The 26,611-nt window shown below is 42.4% G+C and overlaps 1 protein-coding gene across 4 annotated transcripts in view; it reads left to right on the forward strand.

Moving 5' to 3' along the window:
• usp47 (ubiquitin specific peptidase 47) overlaps positions 1 to 26,611 on the forward strand; it is a 151,263-nt gene that overhangs the window by 86,117 nt on the left and 38,535 nt on the right. For all 4 annotated transcript variants that reach the window (XM_052028850.1, XM_052028849.1, XM_052028846.1 and 1 more), the window contains exons 11-18: positions 537 to 704; positions 2,664 to 2,795; positions 4,740 to 4,816; positions 10,252 to 10,307; positions 11,675 to 11,787; positions 12,671 to 12,775; positions 12,994 to 13,201; positions 17,895 to 18,010. In XM_052028850.1, the coding sequence (XP_051884810.1) occupies positions 537 to 704; positions 2,664 to 2,795; positions 4,740 to 4,816; positions 10,252 to 10,307; positions 11,675 to 11,787; positions 12,671 to 12,775; positions 12,994 to 13,201; positions 17,895 to 18,010 (975 nt within the window). The remainder of the gene's footprint in view (positions 1 to 536; positions 705 to 2,663; positions 2,796 to 4,739; positions 4,817 to 10,251; positions 10,308 to 11,674; positions 11,788 to 12,670; positions 12,776 to 12,993; positions 13,202 to 17,894; positions 18,011 to 26,611) is intronic.

The raw sequence follows: 26,611 nt of genomic DNA on the forward strand, positions 1-26,611 counted from the left end.
CTGCCAGGAGTGTGAACACTTAAGAGTGAATGCTAAGCCAGACAACCACCAAACGTCGGGGAGTAGGAGCAACAAGCAGTCTGCTGGAGGAACTCGGTATGTTGAGCAGCATCTGTGGGAAGAAAGGAATTGTTGTCATTTTGGATCTAAACCCTGCATTATACAGGGTTCCAATCCAAAACGTTAACAATTCCTTTCCTCCCACAGATGCTGCTTGATCTGCTGAGTTGCTCTAGTGGACTGTTTGTTTCTCCAGGTTCCAGTATCTTCAGTCTCTTGTTTCTAGCGGGAGTAGGAGTTGGGTAGGTGAAGAAGGGAATTACGGAATCAAACCTAAGGGAGGGGGAGAACAGGAAGAGAGATGGGAAGGGGGGAATTGGGAGAGGAGGATGTACAAGATGTCATCAGGCTAATTTTGATGAAAGTTGTGATGATAGCTTGAGCTCTCGCCAAAGATGCTACCTGACCTACTGAGCATTTTTTGTTTTTATATCAGGCTAATTCTGTGATCTATCCAGGACATTTTGCTTTCACAGAAATCTCCTCAGACCGAAAGCTGCACGGATAGCGGTGCTGAAAATGAAGGGAGTTGTCACAGTGATCAGTTGAGCAATGACTTCTCAAACGATGATGTTGTGGATGAAGGGATCTGCCTGGACAACAACAGTGCTGGTGATAAAACATCAAAGGCAGGGAACGAAAAGGTACATGGTATGATCAGTGACATTGCTCTGGGGTTTATTTCAATGGGTTTGAAATTCCAGTTCTTTCTAAATGTGTTGATGAAATGGTCTGAGAATGGCAGATGGAGTTTAATCCAGATAAACATGACCTGATGCATTTGGAATTTGAAGGCCAGAGCTATAATGAGGTGCTTTGTTTTTTTTGTTGTCTGTAAAATTTTAATCTTTGTGTTGACACTCTCGTCAAAGTCCTTAAACCTTATGCCGTTACACCATTCAGAAAGCACTTGTTTCCTGTGAATGACCTTGCATGTACCTAAATGAAATTCATCTGCTACCATTTTGCCCACGTCCACCAATATTCCCCTCTAATTGAATGTTTCCATCTGCACTATTTGCAGTTCTGCCATTGGCAAACTTGGATAAGTGCCTTTCTGGTCCTTATGTAAATCTTTTATAAGTAGTTGCACGTTATGACAATATTTGGTTTCTGACCTCTTTGCAAAAAAAAAAGTCTTTATCAACTAAAGGTAGCGATTAGTATTGGTGTTTAAAGGGAGTGGAAGATGTGCTCCAGCTATAAAAACCCTGGTGCAGAGAAGTTATGGCAGCAGGGTCTGTAAAATGAATGCAGTGTTGCAAGAGATTCCTACTGCATATTTTTCTTTTCTATATTTATTAGTGCATTGATAGAATCATAGCATTGTACAGCACAGAAATAGCCCCTTGTATCGACACTAATCCCACTTGTCTGCATTAGGCCCATATCGCTGTATGCCTTTCCCATCCAAATGTTCTTTAATGTTGTATTTCTATCTGCCTCTACCAGCACCTCTGGCAGTTCGTTCCAGATAACCACCACCCTCAGTGGAAAAACTTACCCCAGATCACCTTTAAATCTCTCCCCCTCACCTTAAAACCCTATGCCCTGTAGTTCTAGACTACCCTGCTCCAAGGCTCTAGCTATCCTATAATATATCTTATAATTTTATAAACCTCTATAACATTACCCCACTGTGTTCCAGTGAGAATAAATCCAACCTATCCAGTTGCTCCTTATAACTACAGCCCTTCACTCCACGCCACATCCTGGTGAATCTCCTCTGCACTTTCTGGAATGCTGCCACATCCTTTCTGTAGTGTGGTGACCAGAACTGCACACCAGGTGCGGTCTAACCAATGTTTCGTACGGTTGCAGCATTGTTTTTGATATTTTAAGTGTTTCACAATGACTACACTCAGTAGCTGCTGCTCTCAGAATTCCAGGGAGTATAACAGAGGACCCTGGGAGAGTACCCAGTACTTGCAAAGGTCCATGAAAACCACATGCACTCAGTGGTGTTGCAGTAGTTCACTCATCCATGGTTTTAAAATTGTGCCTAAAATACTGTAGGGTTTTGTTATATATTAAAGGGTTTTCACAGAGCAAGTAAAGTGGAACTGAAACCAGCAGCAGAAGGGTTGGTAACCAGGAGATACAGATTTAAAGTGATTGGTGGAAGTGAGAGGGATGATGAGAATTCTGCTTTGTGCTGCTGTTTGGAATGAATTGCCTAAAGGGGTTCTGGGGAAGTTCAGGGGATTGGGACTAATTGGATTCTTCTTTCTAATAACCAGCACAGGCAATGGCTGCTTCCTGTGCTGTTGTATCACACTCTGATTCTATGAAAGCCAGCTTATAACTATGGTTATTTAAGGTTTTTTTAAAACTTTATTTATGCGGCATAGTAACAGGCCCTTCCGGCCCAACGAGCCCGCGCTGCCCGATTATATCCATGTTAGCCTACTATCCCATACATCTTTGGAATGTGGGAGGAAACTGGAGCACCCGGAGCAGTCATGGGGAGAACGTACAAACTCCTTACAGACAGTGGCAGGAATTGGAAGCCCAATTGCTTGCGCTGTAATAGCGTTACACTGACCGCTACACTACTGTGCTGCCTGTTACTTCCTATTTTTTCCATTGTGTTTTACTTTCAGAGTGGCTGGATTTACGAACTCTTCTCAGTTATGGTTCATTCGGGGAGTGCCGCTGGAGGACATTACTACGCCTGTATTAAATCATTCAGTGATGGACAGTGGTATAGTTTCAATGATCAGCACGTGAGCAGGGTAAGTAAGCAATGAGATCTGTTTCAGAGTGTGCCTTATACAACAGTGTATCAGTGGAGCAATACTTGGTCTGATTTTTGAGTCCCCCTCGTCTTTTTCCCAAAACTACTGTCGTTCCTGTTCCATCTGTTGTTTCTTAGCTATCAGCTAATCTCTCATTCCCTTCCGTCTCTGTAAGCTGCTTGCTAGCTGTCACCTGTATCCATTGGTCCAGACCTGCTCCCTTTCTCTGTAATCTCCTCTACCCATGTAGGCACTTTTCCATCTCTGGCACATCAAACACTCCTGGTTTTAATAGCTCCGCCATTGATAGAACTGCCAATGTCCTAAGTTCTGAAACTCCCTCCCTAGACCTTCCTACCTCTCTAATAGAGCTTTTGGTGTCCCAATGTCTCCTAATGCTGCAGAGTGATATTTTGTTTTGATTTTTGCCCCAGTGAAGCACTATGATGTATTAAGTCCTGTACAAGTGTTGTTGAGATGATGGCTACTTATTTAAAAGCAAACCTCAATGCAAATAAATCGATACTTCTGTAGAGAAGCAAGAAGGAATTTTATTTAAATTCACTTTATTGGATCTGGGTGATGTGGGAAGGCCAGCATTTGTTGCCCATCCCTAACAGTCCATGAGATGGTGGCAGTGAGCTGTTGATTTAAGCCTTTTGGTGATGGTGCTGCTGCAGTGCTTCTGGGTGTTCATGGAGGGGAACTGCAGGTCTTTGGTGGTTGGGAGTTGAGTTGGGAGTATCCTGGGTGAGTAACTGCAGTGCATTTTGTAGGTGGTCCATACTACAACCACTGCACTAGTGGTGGAGGGAATGAATGTTTAGGGTTGTTGACTGGGTGTGAAATTTAGTTGTTTCCTACTCTTGGTGTTTAGAATTCATTTTGTAAATGAAAGTGATGAACAACAGGGGAAGAAAAACATTGCTGAGTTTGATTATTTAGATGGTGGCATTTTTAAGGGAAATATATAAGAACAGAAACACAAATTGGCTATTTTGTCCCTTGGGCTTGTTCTGACGTTCATTACGATCATGGCTAATCTTTTAGCAGAGCGCCATTTTCTTGAACTAACCCCATTTCCCTCATTCCTTCAGTATCTATCGTGTACGTGGACCTTATCTAGTTAAGTTATTGCTGTTGAAATATGTTATAAATATACACTTATATCATAGACATTTCATCGAAGATTTCTTAAAATGTAAAAAAGAATTGCTAAGTTAAAGCAGTTTCCAAACGTGACAAGTAACACTGAATATCCAGATTTCAGTATGGAGTGTTGGCCTTCATTAGTCGGGGTATTGAGTTCAAGAGGCCGTGAGGTGATGTTGTTCTATAGAACTCTGGTCAGACCACACTTGGAGTATTGTGTTCAGTTCTGGTCACCTCATTATAGGAAGGATGTGGAAGCTTTAGAGAGGATGCAGAGGAGATTTACCAGGATGCTGCCTGGATTAGAGAGCATGTCTTATGAGGATAGGTTGAGCGAGCTAGGGCTTTTCTCTTCGGAGAGGAGGAGGATGAGAGGTAACTTGATAGAGGTGTACAAGATGATAAGAGGCTTAGATCAAGTGGACAGTTAGAGACTTTTTCCCAGGGCGACAATGGCTAACACGAGGGAACATAATTTTAAGGTGATTGGAGGAAAATATAAGGGGGATGTCAGGGGTAGGTTTTTTAACACAGAGAGTGGTGGGTGCGTGGAGCGCACTGCCGGTAGAGGTTGTGGGGTCAGGTACATTAGGGACATTTAAGAGACTCTTAGACACGTGAATGATAGAAAAACAGGGGGCTATGTGGGAGGGAAGGATAGATCTAAGAGCAGGATAAAATGTCGGCATGATGTTGTGGGCCGAAGGGTCTGTACTGCGCTGTCGTGTTGTATGTTCTATTTCAGGGTTACTTTAATTGGATCTAATAATGAAACTATTTTCCTTACAGATTACTCAAGATGATATTAGGAAAACATACGGCGGCTCTCCAGTGACCAGAGGTTATTACTCAAGCGCCTTTGCTAGGTGACTACACGGCACACACTAAACATTATTCACTGAGGACCTTTGGGACTGTTGGATGTAAATATTAACATTGGCAGATTCTGTAGCAGTAAACTATTGCCTTGGTTTCAGTTTTCAAGAACCATAAGATCAGTAGGAATTTCTTAACACCATTTATCTGCTTTGTTCCCGCAATCCCTGACCTATCAATACTTAATTTTAGTTTTGAAATTTTCAGCTACACACAAAGTGCTGGAGGAACTCAACGGATCAGGTAGCATCTGTGGAGGGAAATGAACAGTCAACATTTCAGGTCAAGATCCTTCAGTCCAAATGAAGAGTCTCGACCCAAAACATCAGCTGTCCATTTCCCTGCACAGATGCTGCCTGACCTGCTGAGTAACTCAAGTGCTGTATGTGTTGCTCCAGATTCCAGCATCTGCAGTCTCTTGTGTCTCCATTTTAAAATTTTCATTTGATCCCAGTCTTAACAGCTTTGTGGGAGATAGCTTTTGATCACTTTTGAAAATCTGTCTGTTCCCCTGCAGTTCCTCAATACTTAGAAAGCTTTTAAAATCTCCCCATGGTTTCACTCTTCTCCATCTCAGTAACCTCCTCCAAACTCACAATATGGGCCTGCAGTTCTGACCTCGTGATCATTCCTGAGTGTTATCACTCCATCATTGGTGGCCACAGCTTTAAGGTCTGGAATCCCTAAATCCCTTCACCTCCATTGCCATTTCTTAAAACCTGATACTTAAACCAACACTTTGATCACTTGCCCAATACTTCTCTGAGTGACAAATTTTGAGATAGGAGATGCTGTAATTTTCAGTTGGTCCTGGTCCTGATGCAGGGTCCCAACCCAAAACTTCGACCATCCCTCTGCCTCCACAGGTGCCGCCTGACCCACTCAATTCCTCTAGCTCTTTGTTTTTTGCTTCACTGCCACATTTTGTTTGATAACACTCCTATGAAAGGCTTTGGGCTATGTTAATTTTGTGACCTAAACTCGCCTCTGCTGTAATGGATACATCTAGGCCATGAAAAGGTGAAGTTTTTGAGTGAGAATTTTAAAATTAAGTTGCTTATCTGAAAGCTTAATATTTTATTCTTGTCTTTAGACTTGTGTTTAGACATAATGATTAATCATAATGGTCTTGCTCATGCAGTCTGTTGTGCAGCTGTATAAATAATATTACTTGTAAACAGAGTAATTTATTTTCTTAAGCAGAGGTTTTTCTCCTATCTTTGTAATGTAGACCCAAGAATTTAATAAAATCAGATACTTCAGTGTTGAGGATATATCTGTGCTGGCAGTAGTGCAGCACTGGAAGAGAGCCACACTGCTTTTAATTTCAGATGCTAAGGGCCCCTGTCAGCTCCTCATTTGGACATAAAAGGTACCATGGTGCTATTTGAAGAGCAGTGGCGTTCTCCCCTGTTTCTCAGCTCGTGCTTATGCTTCAGGCCACAAAACCAATAGAGGATTTTCCAGTCACTTTCCTGTTGCTGTGTGTCGCTCGTGCACAGATTAACTGCCACATTACTTGCCTTTAGAAGGACACAGATGTACAGGTGAATTGACATATGGCAAATGAAATTTAATTTGGAAAAGTGCAAAGTAATCATTTAATGGAAAGTACAGGTTTAAAGGGAGTGTAGGAAAAGAGACCTAGAGATGCAAAGACACATTTTTAGAGGTAGGAGGATAGTTGAGTCTGTTAATGAATATGAATGATCCTTGACTTTTTGAATGGAAAGGTGGAATGCAAAATGAAGGAGGTGATGCTGAACATTTATACGCTGCAGCATCAGCTGAAGGCCCCATATGTCAGGAAGGGTAAGGAGGACTTGGAGAGGATGCATAACTGATATTGGTCTCGGAGGTTGGACCTTGGTTATGTTAAGGGTTTGGAGAAGCTGGGATTGTGCTCCTCGTGAGCAGATCTCCATTAAGAGAAGATTTGATGGAGGTGTTCAAACGTATATGGTTTTGATCGAGGAAATAAAGATGTGCTGTTTTCAGTGATTGGAAGGTTGATAACCAGTGATCAGAGTTACTGATCAGCAAAAGGTCAAGAGGTGAGATGAGTAGCTCAGGCTGATCACAGGAGAGGACGTCAAGTTCCAATTCTGTGACGTGGAATTTTATCAATATTTCACTGGTCACTTAATTTGGTAATTGGTTTATTGTTGTCCTGTGTACTGGGATACAGTGGAAAAACGTTGCATGCCATTCAGGCAGATCATTCCAAACATTAGTACATCGAGGAAATACAAAGGGCATAGCAACAACAGAATGTAGTGTTATAATTACAGAGAGAGTGCCGTGCAGGCAGGCAGTAAGGTGCAAGGGCCGTGACAAGCTAGACTGAGAGATCGTTCATCTTTATTGTACAAGAGGACCGTTCAAGAGTCTGATAACACCAGGATAGAAGCTGTCCTTGAGCCTAGTAGTGTGTATTTCTGTGTCTTCTGTCCAATGGGAGGGGGGAGACAAGAGAATGTCCGGGGTGGGTGGGGTCTTTGATTATGTTGGTTGCTTTACTGAGGCAGCGAGAAGTGTAGATGGAGTCAATGGAGGGGAGGCTGGTTTGTGTGATGGACAACTCTCTGCAGTTTCTTGTGGTCCCGGGCAGAGCAGTTGCCGTACCAAGACATGATGCATCCTTTTACTGTTCTTGCATAAATACCATAAGTTAATATTTGATGGTGACCAAATCACCACCTTATAGCAAAAAAAGAAAATGCTGTGAGTACTCAGCAGGCCAGAGAATGGAAACGGAGTCAAAGTCTCAGATCGGGGATCCTTCCTCAGTTTTCCAGCATCTAGCAGTTTTGTTGGTTTTCACCACTTTACAGCAGTCCCTTTTTTAAGCTTTTCTGAAGGAAGTCCTTTAAAAGTCAATGCCTCATGATGGAACTTTTAACAAAAGAAACCAAGTAAAAGCTTGAGTTAATTTTATCATTAAATTAAAAAAAATTAAAAAGTCGGAAAATGCTAGATCAACTTAGTAGGTCAGGCAGCATCTATGTTTCTCTTTCCATAGATACTGCCTGAGTTTTTCCAGCATTTTCTGTTTCCGCTTCAGATTTCTAGCATCTGCAGGAAAAATGTTTGCCAAGGTGTGTGGTGATTAACATCAGACAATGTGACCGTGAAGTTGTTGGCTGCTTTCTCCCTGTTCCATGAACATAACGGTACAGCACAGGAACGACGTCTGTGCTGAACACAATGCCAAATTACACTAAATTTCTGCTGCCTACACATGATCCATATCCCTCCATTCCCTTCATATTCATTTGTCTATTTAAACGCCTCTCAAATGCCACTGTCGTATCTGCTTCCACTACTACCCCTGGCAGTGTGTTGAAGGCACCTACCACTCTCTGTGTAAAAGAAGAAAAACGCCCCCATATCGCCCTTAAGCTATCCCCCTCTCATCTTAAATGCATGTCCTCTAGTGTTTGACATTTCTACTCTGGGGAAAAGATTCTGACTGTCTACCCTATCTATGTCTCTCATTATTTTATAAACTTCTATCAGGTCTCCCCTCAGCTTCCGAGGCTTCAGAGAAAAAAAAGCCAAGTTTGTGCAACCTCTCCTTATAGCTCATACCCTCTAATCCAGGCAGCGTCCTGGTGAACCTCTTCTAAACCTTTTCCAAAGCCTCCACATCCTTCCTATCATGGGGTGACCAGAACTGAACACAATATTCCAAGTGCGGCCTAACCAAAGTTTTATACAGCTGCAACGTGACTTCCTGACTCTTGTACTCAATGCCCCGACCAATGAAATACAGCATGTCATACTTCTCCTTTACCACCCTTTCTACTTATGTGGCCACTTGAAAGCTTTGCTTACTCTGATCTAACAGCTATCCACTGGGACCTATTACTCTGCCTTTCTGCGTATTTTAAATATTCCCTTTAAACACATCTGTCATTCCTAAATAACAGCTATTAAAAATGATTCTGCCTTCACTGCTTCCAATTAGCAATTAAAATAGTGGTTGGGAATTTTGTTTTATATTAAATTTTCTCCTTCTGGTTAATATGAGAAGACTGTTTAAACCTTCAAGCCTGTTCTAGCATTCAGTGGCTGATTTTTTTCAACCAAACTCCATAGAGCTATCATTTCCTTGCATGGTAATGTAGTGGTCGGCGTAACCCTATTACAGCGCCAGCGACCCGGATTCAATTCCGGCTGCTGTCTGTAAGGAGTTTGTACGTTCTCCCTGTGTCTGCATGGGTTTCCTCTGGGTGCTCCAGTTTCCTCTCACATTCCAAGGATATACGGGTTAGGAAGTTGTGGGCATGCTATGTTGGTGACACTTGCGGGCTGCCCCCAGAACACTCTACACAAAGATGCATTTTGCTGTGTGTTTCGATGTACATGTGACTAATGAAGATATCTTTGTTGCTCTTAATAGCATTAATTTTTGTTAACCAGTGTCAGATTTTAAATCTAACAACTCTTTGTTCTGTGGTGTATTTCCAAATTTCACTCTGGAAAGGTCTGACTTTAGGTTTGAGACTTTGCCTCCCATTCATTGTCTCCCCAGTCAGCAGGAATATATTTCTTTCTATCTGTCTTATTTGTTCTCTTTTAGAAAACTTGAAGAAAATGGCTACTTATTTTCTGGACATTTAAAAAAATATATAACTACTTTTGTAATTTCTATCACTTGCTAAGTAAGTAGAACATAGAACACTGCAGCATAGTACAGGCCCTTCGGCCCACAATGTGGTGCCGACATTTTATCCTGCTCTAAGATCTATCTAACCCTTCCCTCCTACATAGCCCTCCATTTCTCTATCATTCATTTGTCTAAGAGTCTCTTAAATGTCCCTAATGTGTCTGCCCCCACAACCTCTGCCGGCAGTGCGTTCCACGCACCTACCATTCTCTGTGTAAAAACAAAACATCCCTGACATCCCCCCCATACCTTCCTCCAATCACCTTAAAATTATGCCCCCTCGTGTGAGCCATTGTCACCCTGGGATTTGAGAGAGATTCTCTGATTTCACAACCAAAACCCCTTCTCCTTTTGAGTCACTAAAGTCTTGTACATAGTGAAAATATGAGGCGGCTGCAGTAATATAGTTACCTTAATGTCATCATCCATTTAAGATAAGATTTCTTTATTAGTTACACGTACATCAAAACACAGTGAAACGCATCTTTGCGTATAGTGTTCTAAGCACATTTGCCTCACTGTAGCTATGCGTGCCTATGTTTTCCTATTCTAATGGTGTGTGGTATTCTGCTGTGGCAGTTTATATTTCTGAGATCATTTGTAAGGAATTCAAAACGAGCCTAAACAAATGTGCATTTGGTGTGTGTATAGATATTTAGTAAGGGATCAAGCTGGAAAGTTATCCGTTAGCTAATGTGGCAAATTCTGAGCTGAGAATAGTGTGGTTAACAGCTGAACCTTCTCTCTCACCAGCTCAACCAATGCGTATATGTTAATTTACAGACAAAGGGAGTCCACGAGGAATGCAAGTGAGTGAATTTATTTTATGCAGGTGAAAAGTTTCACCACAGCATCGTGTTACTCTTATTGGTGTTTGCAGAAAAGATATTCTTTAAATGTTTTTCCATTATATCACACTAGTTTAATCTTTGCCCATGGATGGATATCCACATTTGTGCTGTCCTTGATCAGAATCACACGATTTTATGCCCTCTTCATTCAGGCACTTGTCAACCTCTAAGAATGGAAATGTGAATTATGGATACCCTAAACTTTTGGCTGAACTGGACAGATATTTGATTGAATTATGTAATGAAAAGGTGTTTTTCAGATGTGATATTAAAAGGAGGCCTTCGTTCCCTCTTTTGGTAGACACAAATGAACCCATGCAACTAACTGGAGTAGAGCAGGGGAATTCTTAGTGTTTGGGCCAATATTTGTCACTCGCCACCTTGAAAACGTATTATCTGATCACTGCCATTGCTTTATTTGTGAGCTTGCTGTTTGCGGGTTTGGTACTGCACTTTCTGCTTTACAACAGTCTCTGCATTTTAGAAAGTGTCTACAAGACTGTAATGTGCTTTGGCACATTCTTAAGTCTTGCAAGGTGCTTCCTTCCTCTGCAGTGCTCATACATCTGTGGCCTCCCAAAGTAATGAACTATTGGCTGCAGAGCTGCACATCTGAAGTGATGCAGTTGTCCCAAGCTAAGATTCTCTTCAGTTAAATTCTCTGGATACTCCTTGCCGTATATTTGATTGTTCCATAAAGACTGGCATTGAAATTTCATTTTTCTAATCTGTAGACGTGTCTCTGGAGTTTGATAATTTCCATTGTTATGGGAGTTCAGCTCACTCATTTCCTTAAGGATTTCCAACCTGTGAATCACTTCCTCTAACATTTCTCTCCAACCTCCAAGGAAATTCTCCTCCTCTTCACTTTTTTGGATGTCTATTTTGTTGTCCTCAGCATTGCCTGGGCATGGCAATTGTAAAATGGTTGTTTAGACCAATAAAGTGTGTGATCCAAACGTTTAAGTGACCTAAATTTATATATTGCCTTTATCAAAGGCACCCATGCTTTTTACACATTATCAAACTGAAATTTAACACCATATGCCAGAAGAGACTACAGCAGACTGGTGCCCGAGAACACTTTCAAGGTTCATCACTAGCTTCTTTATCAGCACCTAGGATTTAGGTGTCATCCATCCAGGGACCTATTCCACAGCTCACTTACTGCTTCCCCACACTCCCTTAGTTTTAGTGAGTAATCCTTTAAAACCTTCAATTACTGTTGTACAATGACCCATAATGCAAGCCCATAAGAAGGGCATCTTGAATGTGTAGCTATTGTCGTGTTTGGGGTATAGAGCATAATTTTTCTTCTTTGGTAGAGTTCTTGGAGGTGCATGATTTTCCAAAGCACATTGAACGTCTGGTCCAGAGGGAGAAAGAATCAGAAGAACAAGAGAAAAGGCAGAAGGAAATTGAACGCAACACATGCAAGGTAATATACTTAGTCACTTTCAAATTTAACATCTTTGCTTCAGTTTAAAGGCAGCAGCTTTATGCTAATCTTTCAATTAAGTATGAAAGGAATAATAGAACCCTTTTAGCAGTTACTCATTTCTATTGATGTACTTTGAGCTGTGAGACCAGAGTCAATTACAATAATGAGTTTAACATATAGTGAAAATCAAAAGGGTACGTGAGGGAGAAGCAGGGAGACGCCTCCAGGTTTACATTCCAGGCAGCTGCATGGAGGAATGATGAGATCTGTTGATGTGGAAGAGGCAGGAAATGGAAGGTCTCGGAACAGCTATAGGGTGGAGGAGGTTTTGGCTTTGACAGCACCAGCCAAGGCAAGCATTACTGAATCCCCATTCCGTGTGCCCTATTCCTGTGTAAATACTTCCACACTGGCAGTTTATTTTGCACCTTCACTGACATCTGTGACAAATGTCTAACAGCCTGTTTTCAGTGTCGAAGGCTTTATCCCTGTTCTTGAATTTGTAACTACATTTTTTCTAAATATTTGATCTGTAAATGTATGTGTTGCTGACAAGACCTATGCTATTTTGTCCATCCATCTTGGCTTTGGTTTGATATAACTGGACAGCTTGATAAGCCAGCTCATCTTCATGGATTATCAAACTTGGTGGCGTGGGTCTAGACTCAGTGTTGAGTTTTATGTAATGCTTTTTACATAACAAAGTATCCTAAGGTTGTTCACAGAAGTGATTATTAACTAGAATTTTCACCCTGAGTCACATAAGAAAATATTGGAGCAGTTGACTAAAAGCTTGGACAAAGGGAGAGATATTTAAGTGCGTTAGAGGAGAGTGACGTAGGTCAATCCTCTAATGGTTTGTGCCATTTTTCTGTCACAGATAAAGCTGTTCTGCATGCATCCCGTGCGACAGATCATGATGGAGAACAAACTGGAGGTCCACAAGGACAGAACATTACAGGAAGCTGTGGAGATAGCATACAAGGTATGAAGATGAGGAAAGAGTTTGGACTAACCAATCTTCTATCAGAGAGGGGCTGTTTTCTTTTAAAAGCAGAATAACCAAATTCCATTTCCATTTGGGAAACTTCTCTTTTTTTTTGTCTCAAAGACAGCTGGGCTGTTCACGGAGAATGTTACACCACCATAGTTGATGGTGCATTAACAGTAAATAATAACTTCTGTTTCTCTGCCATTTTGAAGCTCATGGACCTGGACGATGTACTTCCGCTAGATTGCTGCCGGCTGGTCAAATATGATGAGTTCCATGATTACTTGGAGCGTTCGTATGAGGGAGAGGAGGATACCCCTGTGGGCCTGCTCCTGGGTGGAGTCAAGTCATCTTATATGTTTGACTTGTTGCTGGAAACGAGGCGACCTGATCAAATTTTTCAACCGTACAAGTCAGGGGGTAAGTTTCCTGCGCTGGTGTCGGGAAAGCAACACCATTGTTTAAATTTCAAAATAATTGTTGAGGAATAACCTGAATTAAAATTGCATTTTCATTTTGGAATGCTCTGCTGATAAATCACTTCAGAAAGAAAGGAACTGCAGTAGTTAAGCACTCCTTCAATCTTGCCCTGAACATCCAGCCTACATTATGTCTAAAACCTCCTTGTGAAGTTTTCCCTCTTCAATTTTAGAAGCTGATTCAACAATATCTTTCAAAGTCCTTTCAACCATTGGATCCCTGGTCATCACCCCTTATGGAATAATCAGAATCAGATTTATTATCACTGACTTAGACGATGTGAAATTTGTTGTTTTGCGGTAGCAGTACAGTGCAAAAGCACAAAATTACTATAAATAACAAAAGTAAATAAATAGTGCAAAAAACAAAGGAATAATGAGGTAGTGTTCATGGACCGTTCAGAAATCTGATGGCGGAGGGGAAGAAGCTGTTCCCGAATCATTGAGTGTGGGTCTTCAGGCTCCTGTACCACCTCCCTGATGGTAGTAATGAGAAGAGGGCATGTCCCAAGAAGGTGAGGGTCCTTAGTGATGGATGCTGCCTTCTTGAGGCACTGCCTGTTGAAGATGTCCTTGATGGTGGGAGGGTTGATGGAGCTGGCTGAGTCTACAACCCTCTGCAGTCTCTTGTGATCCTGTGCATTGGAGCCTCCATACCAGACTGTGATGCAACTAGTCAAAATGCTCTCCACCGTACATCTGTAGAAATTTGGTAATATACTGAATCTTCTCAAACTCCTAATATTTCTCTTGTGCTGCCTCTAATTCTTGCCAAGTAGCTTCATCCATTCTGATGGAAGTCATTGAGCTGGAACATTGACCCTGTTGCTTTTACCACATGTGCTGCCTGAGTTGCTGAGCACTTATGGAATTGTCTGTTTTTGTTTCATATTTCCAGCATCTGCGGTATTTTGTCTTGCTGCGTTCCATCTGTGTTCTCTGGTTACTGACCCACCTGCCAGTGGGAGTGGTGTCTTCTTCATCCTACTGATTAACACCTAAAAGGAGAACATCCTAGCTTCTCCAACCTCTGATGTCTCTTGTCCATAGGACCATTTTAATAAACCTTCTCCAGCAATCATTGAAGTTGGATACCCAGAAATAGCTGCAGTTGTAGCTGAGTTCTAACCACTTTGCTTTAAATGTTTGCCATAACTTCCTTGGCCTTGTGCTCTTCTCCACTGTCCATAAAGACAAGGATCCTCTATGCCTGCAATAGTTTTCTCAACTTGTGTTCCTACCTTTGTGTACGTAACTTTCCACAGGGATCCAAGCTTTTAAAGTTCTCTAAGACTGCAGCATTTAGTATGGCTCTCAAACACTATTCTTTTCCTATCCCTCTGATATTCAGATCCAAATGGTGTTTCTCCCCACAAGCTCTTGTCAATGCCATGACACCTGTTGTGAATAGTCCCTTCAGGTACCTTCTGCCTGTAAGTGCTAGTGCAGTAAGTTCAGCTAGAATTTGCTCTATGGACATTCCCTAGAGAAGGGGAATTGAACTATAGTTTTGAGGGCTGAAACATCAGTATTTAGGTTTTCATGGCACTGACATTACCGTCCTCAAATCCCCCATCTCCATATGTCCTGGGGTCACCATTGGCCAGAAACGGAACTGGACTACCCACATGAATACTGTGGCTACAAGCACAGACCAGAAATGGAGTACCCTTGGGTGAGTGATCCAGGGACTTTCCACTGTCTTTGAGGCACATCAGGAATGTGATAGAATACTCTCCAGTTGCCTGGATGAGTGCAGTACCATTGACTCTCAAGAAACTTGACAGCATCCAGGATGGAGTAGCCCACTTGATTGGCAACCCATCAACCACCCTAAACATTCATTTTCTTCACGACTGGTGCACAGTGTCTCCTGAGTGTAACATCCACAAAAGGCACTGCATTTACTTGCTCAGGCTGTTCTGACAGTGCCTCAGAAATGTGCAGTCTCCACCACTAAGAAGGACGAGGGCAGCAGGCATGTGGAAATCTTATCTCCTGCAGGTTCCCCTCCAAGCCGTGCACTTCGAAATAAATCACCGGTCCTTCGTCACTGTGTATAAATTCTGGAAGTCTGTCCCTAACAGCACTCTGGGAGTAACTTCACCAGATGGACTGCTTACCACCACCATCTCGAGGGCAGTTAGGGATGGGCAATAATGCTGGGGTTACTGGTGACACCAATATCCTGGACCAATGTCATTTTAAAAAAAAACAATGTTCAAAGTTGGGAGCAACAGGGTAAGGTAGCATGCATTCAGTATGTCTGAAATTTAATCAGATCTTATATATACTTGTCACCAGGGCAATATTTGGCTCTCCAAATGATGATGCAAAACCACAAATTAACCAAAGTTAAAGAATCAATTCTTGATTTAATACAGGATATGTTTATCAGCCAGTTAGTTCACTTGTGCAATCAATCTTCACTTGGACATTGAAGTGAGCCGAGACTTTGTTCTTCAGATGATTGAACCCATATCAGGCCGATGCACCAAGATTGGAATCTCTCTTGTACACCATGAGAAAATCAGAAGGTGACCTTGCTTTGAAAATACTGCTCAGGGTTGCATGGCATATTTCCATGTCATCTGGTTTCAATGTAGTTCCATCCACTTAATAAAAATCATTGTGTACATTCCTTGCAAGAGCCCAGAACCCTGATGTCCCAACACTTCAGTGTATCAACATCAAGTCTGTGAAGTATTCTGTCAAAGTATTGCTGCAGATTTCTAAGTTGCATGACAGACACAATGTTAGAGGAGGAGCTCACTCTGGATCTTGGTGGGGACCAGGTGATTTTCTCCTCGCGTCACACTGAATGTGAAGCAGACATTTGGAAATACTGCAGTAACGCTAGACGTGACCTTAATATCAAGTGACTTGACCTGGTCGCAGCGATCGTGAGATGACTGGCCATCTTCCACCTTGCCAGTTACCCATCGTTTCCAGCCTGTGGCTGTTAACTCCACAATTGAGCCATTTTTCCATTCCAGCTAATTCCAGGGTTAACCCCATTAAAACTGATGGATAACCCTATTAGAGATTCTAATTGGTAGCCAGAAGCAACCTCTGAACCCCAGAAAGCACGCATAGACGACATAGAACATTACAGCACAGTACAGGCCCTTCGGCCTACAATATTGTGCCGACATTTTATCCTGCTCTAAGTACTAATAAAGATCTTATCTATCTAACCAACCCTTCCCTCCCACATAGCCCCCCCCCCCCCATTTCTCTATCATTCATGTCTCTATCTAAGAGTATCTAAAATGTCCCTAATGTAGCTGCCCCCACAACCTCTGCAGGCAGTGCGTTCCATGCACCCACCACTCTCTGTGTAAAAAACTTACCCCTGACATCCCCCTTATACCTTCCTCCAATCACCTTAAAATTATGTCCCCTCATTTTAGCCAATTTTTAAATAATTTTTAATTTGATTAGCTAATTTTTAAAAAAGAGACACAGACTGCAAATGCTGGAAACTTGGAGCAACAAACAATCTGCTGTAAGAACTCAGCAGGTTGAGCAGCATCTGTGGGAGGAAAGGAATTGTCGTCGTTTCAGGTCAAAACCCTGCATCAGGACTGATGAAGCAAAAATCTAAAAAAATTGTTGCTTGGGCTTTTTTGAGACCTGAGTAACTGCCGGAAGCGTGGCAACACTTGCTGGCTGCCCCCAGAACACTCCACGCAAAAGATGCATTTTACTGTGTGTTTTGATGTACATGTGACTAATAAAGATCTTATCTTAAATCTTAACTGAATGTATTGTATGTTATAAGTTACTGAAGGAAGCAGTGATAACAATGCTCCTTCCTTGTATTCTTGCCCATGTATCATTTTATGACTGAGGAACAGTTTAATGGATAAGCAGTTTCAGAGCACAGTTTATTTGAGGTAGAGCGATGAGGTAACACTTTGGCAGCGGGTAATGTATCAGCCTTTATTCGCTGCTTCCCTGCTAAGTTTATCCATTCCTCCTGGGACTGCAGGGGCAGAAATCACACTGGTGGTTAGCAGCAGAGACTGCGCAAGGAAGCCCAAGATTTGATTGCAGTAAAGATTATTTTCCATGCACCAACTTTCAGCGCTGGATCTTGCAGTCGTGTATGAGTAAATGGTTTAAATGGGGTGGAGATGCTATTTTTCTGCGAGTAATGTTTGGAATCCTGCAGATCTCCTTGCGTACCTCATGCTGCTGTTTCCCTGGAGATGGTGGAGGCTGTGTAGGTGATCCCTGGGTAGCCATGGTGGAAGTTTGGGTGAATGCCAGTCATTTAAAAGGAACATTTACATCCATCAGTTGAATTTCTCTGGGCAGCTACAGAACTTACTCAGGGCTTTATCGACAATTTAAAATCAAAAACACCGAGTACAAGGAAAAAAGATTAGGGCAATTCCTTGTGTATGCTGACTAAGTGTTATGAGCTTTAGAGGCACTGTATATTCAGCGGTCGGCATGTTTTAAGTTTAGAATATTCATCACAAAATATTCAACTTTAGAGCTTTATTTGTAGCTGAAACATAGTGTCAATAGAGGCCATAAAATGGTGTTGACAAAGGTCAGCTGCAGAACAAACATGTCATTGTCATTCTTGCCCATCTCATGTTCATCCATTACTTTTTGTTCAGAAGTGATGGTGAAGGTGCACGTGGTTGACCTGAAGACAGAAACGCTGGCTCCACCCATCAGTGTTCGGGCCTATCTTAACCAAACAGTGGCCGAGTTCAAACAGATCATTTCCCAGGTAGGAGCTGTGGGCCGTTTGGTTCACGAGTTTGTGTGTGTTTTTGTAGTTGTGTTGCATCTGCAGAGTCCACAGTGCGTTGTTGTCACGGTAGACTGAATGTCCACCTGCCAGCAGTGCTGGCTCAAGTCATAAGTTTCAATATGATTAGCAGTAGACAGATGTGACCACCTGCTCAGTATGAACATTTAGTTTTTATCTGACCCATGTACCTGAATCAGGAAAGGATAGCTCGGAATATTTATTGCCAGGCAGCAGTAAAGGAAGTGAGGATTTTAAGATAAAGACAAGTAGCAAGTACAAAATTGATATGTGACATGAGGAAAAAATGACCTAACAACTGGTGAAAGGCACTACTGGGGTGATAGAAGCCAATTCAATTACAGCTCTCAAAAAAGAGCCAAGTAACAAGCTGAAGGGAAAGATTTTACAAGGTAACGGGGAGTGGATCTAACTGGATGGTTCTTGCATTGAGCCCATATGACTTGACTAGCCAAATGGCTGGCTCCTGTGCTGTAACTGTTCTGTGATTCTGATCAAAAAAATTTGATAGAGAAATTAAGTCATGAGAGCAATTTAGCTGGAAAAGCACAACCGACTGAGCTACTATAGCTCTGTGAAGTGGCAGGTTAGCAAAAATACTTAGATCCCATTGAGGCAATAGGTGAAAATATTACAGAGAATAAGGAAATAGCAAAGCAATCAAACAATTTTTTGGTGGGGGGATGGGATCGGTGATGACCAGCATTTCTCGTCCATCCTTAATTATCTTTGAGATGGTGGGGTGAGTCGTAGTTTTCTGGTGAAAGCAGCTCTGCAGTGCAATCAGGGAGCGCGGTCCTGGGTTTAGACCCAGCGGTGATGAAGCGCTGGCTATATGTGTGTGTGGTGCACCTGATGCCCTTGCTGTTGGGAGGTGGGTTTATGAGGTGCTGTCAGAGTAAACTACACCAGTCCCTGTTGTGTAGATACCACACAGTGCAGAAGTTGTTCACTAATAGTGGAGGGAATGAGTTTGTTTACATTTCTTCACTGCACAGAATAAGAGTAGCAGAATTGGGGTAGGGAATCAAAATCTAATGACACAGAGGAATTTATCATTTAATATCAAATACCCTTGGACTGGCTGCCTGTATCTTGGGTTTCTAAAAGAGGTGACTGCAGAGATGGTGGATGCCTTGGTGATGGTCTTCCAAAATTCCCTGGAAATGTCCCAGCATATTGGAAGGTAGCAAATGGAACACTGTGTTTTAATGTGGGGTGGGGGGAGAGAAAAAATTAGGGAACTAAATGCTAGTTAGCCTGATACCTTGCCAGCAAAATGCTGGAATTTGTCATTATACCAGTGGTAACCAGACTGAAGTAGTTATAAGAATGAGCAGAATTAACATGCTTGTCTGAAGGGAAAATCTCGTTTGATAAATCTGATAATTTTTTTCTGAGGATATAACTAGCAAGGTAGATGAGGGAAAATCGGGCGATGTGGCATATCTGAATTTTCAAAGAGATTTAATAACAATGGTTACAGCTGAGAGAGGCCGTTCATCCCATCAGGTCCACACTGGCTCTATGTGGGGGATCCAGACAGTCCCATTTCCTCGTAGGTGTGCAAGTCGTTTTTCGGGTGGTTATCCACCTCTCTGGATTGGGGTAATTGAATCCACCCTTCCTGCTACCCCTGCCCGTGCACTCCAGATCCCAACCACTCACTGCATTAAAACATTTTTTCTTGTGTCACTTTTGGTTCTTGACCCTCCTATCAATGGGAACAGTTTCTCTTTATTTGCTCTGTTTGGACACTTCCTGATCTCACGTATCTCTATCAGATCCCCCTGAACCTCTGAGAAAGCTTTGGAGAGGGTGCAGAAGAGATTATCCAATGATTCCTGGGTAGTTGTGTGATAAATTGGAGATGCTGGGACTGCCCTCCTTGGGGCAGAGTTTAAAGCCAGAATTGGTCAGTTGTGGTGAACTAGTGTTTCCTAAAGCTTCCTCACGACTTCCTTGTCAATAAAATCCTGGATCTTGTATGCTTTTAACTACAACTTGGCCTTCCCTGGTATTTTCAAGAACTATGTACATATAGGAGAGAAACAAAGGACTGCAGATGCTGGAATCAAGATGAAAAACATGATGATGCTGGAGGAACTCAGCAGGCCAGGCAGCATCTGTGACGTAAAGAAGTCGGTTATTGACCTCCTGCTTTTCTCCACGGATGCTGCCTGGCCTGCTGAGTTCCACTATGCACATACACCCCAGTTTCCTCTGTTCTTGTACCTTGTTTAGAATTGTGTCCTCTAGTTTCTGTTGCCTCTTCGTTCTTCCTGTCAAAATTCAGCCCTTCCCATTTGTCAGCAGGAGGTTTCATTTGACACCTACCCACCCATTCCATCGGCTTGAAGGCCAGCGCTAGTCTCCTCACCGTTCACCTTACCTCCAAGTTTTCCCAACTGTAAATTTGGAAAATATGGAAACCACAAGGTTGTTACACAAAAAAAAAGTACATGAGATGGGGGGAAGGATTGTGAGATTGGCTGAAGGGCACAGAAAAATTGGGCATTCACCCAGTGGAGTGTCACAGGGAAGGGTGCTGAATCCTCAGCAGTTCCTAGAAACAAAGTAAAATAGCAGAAGTAGACTACTCAGCTTTTCGAGCCTGCTTTGTCACTCAGTGCTATCATGGCTGAGGCTCGACCTCAATATGATATCCCTGCTGTTTTCCCATGTCTCTTGATTCCTTTTGTGTCTGGAAATCTGCCCATCTGCTACTCCATTATATTTAGCGATTTGGTCTCCACAGCTTTTGCTGGTAGACAATCCCACAGATTCACCGCCTTCTGAATGAAGAAATATCTCCTCCCCTCAATCTCAAATGTCTTATCCTGTATCCTGAGATTGTGACCCTTGGTCCTAGACCAACTCCCATCTAGGGGAAACATCCTCCTTGCATCCAGTCAATTCCTATCAGATGTTTTTGCATTTCAGTGAAGTAATCTCACATTCTTCTAAACTCTGTTGAATAAAGTCTGTCTAATCTCTCCTCGCATGACAGTCCTGCCATCCAGGGATCAGTCTGGTGAATCTTTGTTGCACTCATACTCAATGGCAAGTATATGCTTTCTTGGGTAAGAAGACCAAATCTCTGCACATTGCACCAGGTGTGGTCTCACCAAGGCCCTGTATAATTGTAGGAAAACATCCTTGCTCCAATACTCAAATCCTCTTGCAGTGAAGACCAACAAGCCACTTGCCAACTGATTGTACGTTTTCTTTCATTGACAAGGACAACCAGATCACGTTGTCCATCAACACTTCCCAATCCAATGTAATTTAACCACACTGCCTTTCTGGTTTTCCTACCAAAACCAATAACTTCACCTGTTATGTATCTGCCCACTCACTTAACACCTTGAAGCCCCTGGACCCTTCTCATAACTCTCAATCCCATCCAGTTTTGTGCCAGCAACAAATTTGAAAGTGTTGTATTTGCTTCCCTCATCCAAATCATTGCTGTGGATTGTGAATAGATGGGGCCCAAGAACTGATCCCTGCTGTACCCGACTAGTCTCTACCTACCACCCTGAAAATGTCCCATTTATTCCTACTGTATCCTGTCAAACCATGCTGGCCAAGCACATATGCTTTAATTTTGCACACTAACATCACGTGAGCCTTCTGAAAATCCAAATACACATTTATCTAGTCTGCCACTTACACCTCAATATCCTCCATGATTTCCCTTTCATAAATTCACAGTGTTTAATGGAGATGCAAGAGAGACTGCAAACGGTGGAAATCTGGAGCAACACACACAATGCTGGAGGACCTCAGCAGGTCAGGCAGCATCTATGGGTGGAAATGGATGGTCGATGTTTTGGGTTGAAACCCTTCATCAGGACAAGGGTCTCCTCAAAACATTCTGTTTACCACCCTCCATAGATGCTGTCTGACCTGCTGAATTCCTCCAGCATTTTGTGTCACTCGTGTGGTTTAATCCTGTTGATATTTTCTAGGTGTCCTGATATCACATCCTTTATAATAAACAACTTACATTAATGCTTAAGTTGAAAGGCAATGTAAGTTGTCCAGGCGTGCTAATGCTACAAAACTAGGTGGGAAAGAGTGCTAAAGGGGACGCTAAGAGTCTGCGAGTGGTTGCAAGCGGGATGTGTGAATGGCTGAGGACACTTTGTGGGAAAATTTATTGTTTATTGCTTGGTACAAAGAATAGAAAAAGGTTTTTAAGTGGTGAGAAACTAATGTTTTGTGTACAGAATCATCCTGGGTACTGGTTCATGAGACGTAGAAAGTAAACATGCAGGTAGAGCAATCAATTAGGATGGCAAGTGATATGTCACATTTTATTACAAGGAGGTTAAAGTGAACTTAAAAAAAGATTGTACTGTGCTTCAGAGCAATCCTGTTTGAACTCTTGTGAACAGTTTGGATATCTGAACTGAAAGGACATTATACTTGGATTCAGTGCAGCGCAGATTCATTTGATTGATTTCTGCCATGGGGGAGTTGTCCTCTGAGGAGAAGTTGAGAAGACGTGTTCCTGTTCCTTGTATGATCACAGATTTCACTTACTGGAATTAAAAAGCAAAATGAAAACTGCAGATGCTGGAATCTGAAATAGAAACAAAAAAATGCTGGAAGCTCTCAGCAGGTCAGACAGCATGTGTGGAAACAGCCTCTTCAGAACAGTCTTTAATCTGAAACCTCTGCTAAGCTTCTGTAATGATGGCTGAATCACAGGTTTTTAATCACAGATGTCCATGGATTAAATGTGCGCTGACTTGTTCAACAGGGAAAGAACCGAGTTACTGGCGAGACCACGGTAATGGGGGAAAGAGAGGCCCACTTGAGGGAAAAGATGAACTAAAATTGCAGTTCAGGAGCATGGGAAAAGAACCCGAATGGTGCAAATTTGGGTTATTAAATAGCACAAAAGTCAAAGTCGAGTTTATTGTCATATGTGCAATGAAAACTTGCTTGCAGCAGCATCACAGGCACATAGAATCATATAAGCAGCATTCACAAGAAAAACATAAATGAAACACACTTTTTATAGGAAAGAACACGATTAGAACAAAAAAAACAAAGTCCATTGTAGTGCAAAGTGATCAAAGTGGTCCCAGTGTTGCTATACCAAGGTAGTGATTAGGGTTGGTTGAAGGGAAGTAGCTGTTCCTGACCTGGTGGTGTGGGACTTCAAGCTTCTGTAGCTCCTGCCCAGTAGGAGCTGTGAGAAGATGGCATGGCCCAGATGCTAGGGATCTTCGATGATGGATGTTGCTGCCGTGAGGCAGTGCCTCCTGTAGATACTACCAATGGTGGGGAGGGATGTGCCCAGAAAGAAAATTTACCAGGAGAGAAAATGAAGGTCAATATTGGGCCACTTGTACTGACTAATCTCACTTTTGCATTTCCAATGCCTGTTCGCACTCTGCATTTGTTGTCTGAACATCAGTGAACTGATTTGATCTGTTGTCAGTTCTGAGCAAAGTGGATGGTTGAAATGTTCGTCTCTCTCCCCGCAGCTGTTGAGTGAGTGATTTGTAATTAAAGGGACAGTTAAAATTAGGGCACGAAGCTATAAGCATTACTCTATCAGCACATTTTTTGCATATTCCCCACTGATATTTAGCACCATAAGGAATTTATCAAGTTTCTTTGAATTAATCACAATGGAGATAAAGCTTTGATCAGGCCAGAGCTGGAGTACCTTGTACAGTTCTGGTGGCCACAGTGGAAATTCATTGGGATGTTATATTTCAGTATGAGGTGAGATTAGGTACGTTGTGTTTGTTTACATTGAGGCAGAAGAGGCTTGAGGGGGGAACTGATAGAGGTTCAGGCTGTCGCCAGGTATGAACACCCGACATGGACATCCCTACTTAAGAACGAATTCCCATAATATTACAAAATTCAAATGTCTGATGTACATTCATACATTTGTTCCTACAAACAGCAGACTTAGTTTCCTCTCTCTCTCCACTTCCAGTAATTCTTTATCAGTCTTGTACTTCTGATGCCACACTGAGTGATTCCTGTGTATTTGCTGACTTATGGACAAAGTCAACTAATGGATGACTGTATAAACAGAACCCATTCATTACCAAGGGATGACCTGTATGCAAAATTATGAGTGGCAGAGATAGGTTAGATAGTAGGAAATGTCTCCCCATTGCAGAGATGCCTAAGAGAGGTAAGAAGTTTAGAGGGGATCTGAGGAAGAACTTTTTTCCACCTGGAATCTGGAACGCGCTGCCTGAGAGGGTGGTGGAGGCAGGTACTCTCTCAACGTTTTAGTATCTAAATGAGCACTTGAATTGTCAAGGCATAGAAGGCTATGGACCAAGTGCTGGTAAATGGTCAGCATGGATATGATAGGCTGAAGGGCCTGTTTCCATGGTGTGTGATCTGAAAATTTACAGAAATGGATGATTTAAATTAATTTTTATTGATGCAGGAGTCACTGTGGAGAAACACTGCCATTCATGGGTGGGTTTGAATGTTTTTTGCAGGGAAACACATTCTATTCCAATATATCCAGGTGAAACATGGACTTCAGAGAAGTTGTTTGTAGAAGTGTGGTGTGAACTTGCAGTTGTTCAGCTTGAGTCTTTGCCCAGGCTGCATCAACATCAGCTGCAACATTGTCGAGTTGTTCCACTCCCTTCTCTCCCTGACATTCCTCTCCGCTCCCTTCAGTCCCCTTCCTCCCTCTGCCAATCCCCTCTCTCTCTGCCACATGGAGAATTATGTTGGCAAAGGTGAGGTTATCCACTCAGGTAGGATGAATGGAAAAGGAAAATATTGTTTAAATGGGAATGTCGCTGTAGAACGTCCTCACACATGAAACACAAAGTTAGCCTGAGGTACAGCAAGTAAATAGAAAGCTGAAAGGGATGAAGTATAAAACTAGTGAAATCTTGCTACAACTATACAGAGCATCACACTTGGACTTACTGTCTGCTATTTGATCTCTTTAAATACTTGCATTAGAGGCAGTTCAGAGAAGGTGCACTAGGTGAATTCCTGGAATGAAGGGGTTGTCTAACGAGGAAAAGTTGTGCAGGTTTGGTTTAAACGTGGTGGAGTTTAGAAGAATGAGAGGTGACCTTATTGAAATGTATTCCGAGGGGGCTTGGTGCTGAGGGTGCTTCCCCTTCTGGAGGAATCTAGTAGGGGCATAGTTAATCTGACTGAATCATGTGGATCTAACCAGAATATACTAAAAGCCAAGATAGGTTATTTTTGGTCTGTAAGGGATTCGAGGGTTATGGGAAACGGTCAAGATCAGGACAGCAGAGCAGATCATCTTTTTTGGGTTCATGCTCCTGCCGAGTGCCAACCACTTACAGCGCCCACACCTTCTTGCTGTCCACCATTGCCCAAGGCTCCCCATACCATTGCCCATAACCAAGCTTCTCAGAAGGATGGCCAGCTAAACCCCCCCCCACTCACTTTGCATGTATGGATGGCTACAGCTGATTTTTCACCACCTTTCTCCTGCTCTCTGCTTCTACCTGTTCCTTGACCCAGTTGCACTCACTATGTGAATCTAAACTGCATGCTGTTCTAGATCCTGCCTACCAGTGAAAAGAATGCAAAAAGCTTGTTCTGTTTTCAGGAAATTTGTCTCCTAAGCTATCACCACACCTTGCTGCATAGCAGTTCTCGTATTTAATGACAAGCTTTTAGGTGGTGGTTCCTTTGGATATGGATGTACGGATGTGAGAGTATTATCTGGCCACTCCAGTTATCACAGAGCTCAGTGATCACCTGTTCTAACTTCATGCTTGATCAGTCTTTGTCCACAGAGTGGAGCTCTAGGCTTTCACATCATTAGTGTGAAGTCGACCAACTGCATTATCCATTGTTTCATTGGTGATATCCTTGATGCTTTGGTGTGCACTGCATGTTGATGCAAGTTTTTGCATGTGATGATTATAAAGGCAGATGCTCATAAATCTTCTGTTTATCAATTTTATTTTGGATTAGTGTTGTAATGTTATTCTGAGAGCATATTGAAACATTTGCAGAAGCAAGAATGTTTAGTCTACGAGCAGTGAACATTTCCATTGGGACATTTGGGCTGAAAGTGTTTAATGTGACCGTGTGCAGTTGGCACTAACCTCAAACATGGGACTTTGCTCAGCCTGCTCACGATAAAGTTGCTTGGCACTTTCATCAGAGTCATAGATGCAGCTGGAAACAGACCCTTCAGCCTACTGAGTCCACACCGACCAGCAACCTCCCATCTACACTAATTCTACATTAATCTACATTAATCCCATTTTTTATTCTCCCCATGTTCTAATCAACTACCCCCCCCCCCCCCCCCCCCCCCAGATTCTGTCACTCACCTACACATTCGGGACAATTTACAGCAGCCAAGTAACCTACTGACCCGCACGTCTTTGGGATGCGGGAGGAAAGCTATGTCACAAGCAGAATGTGCAAACTTCATACAGACAATAACCAAGGTCAGGATTGAACCTGGGTCTCCAGCACTGTGAAGCAGCAGCTCTTCAGATGCTGCCTGACCCCATGGGTTTTTCCATCATTTTCTGTTTTTATAATGGATTGGAT

This window comes from Pristis pectinata, chromosome 14 (genome assembly GCF_009764475.1).
Source record: "Pristis pectinata isolate sPriPec2 chromosome 14, sPriPec2.1.pri, whole genome shotgun sequence".
NCBI lineage: Eukaryota > Metazoa > Chordata > Chondrichthyes > Rhinopristiformes > Pristidae > Pristis > Pristis pectinata.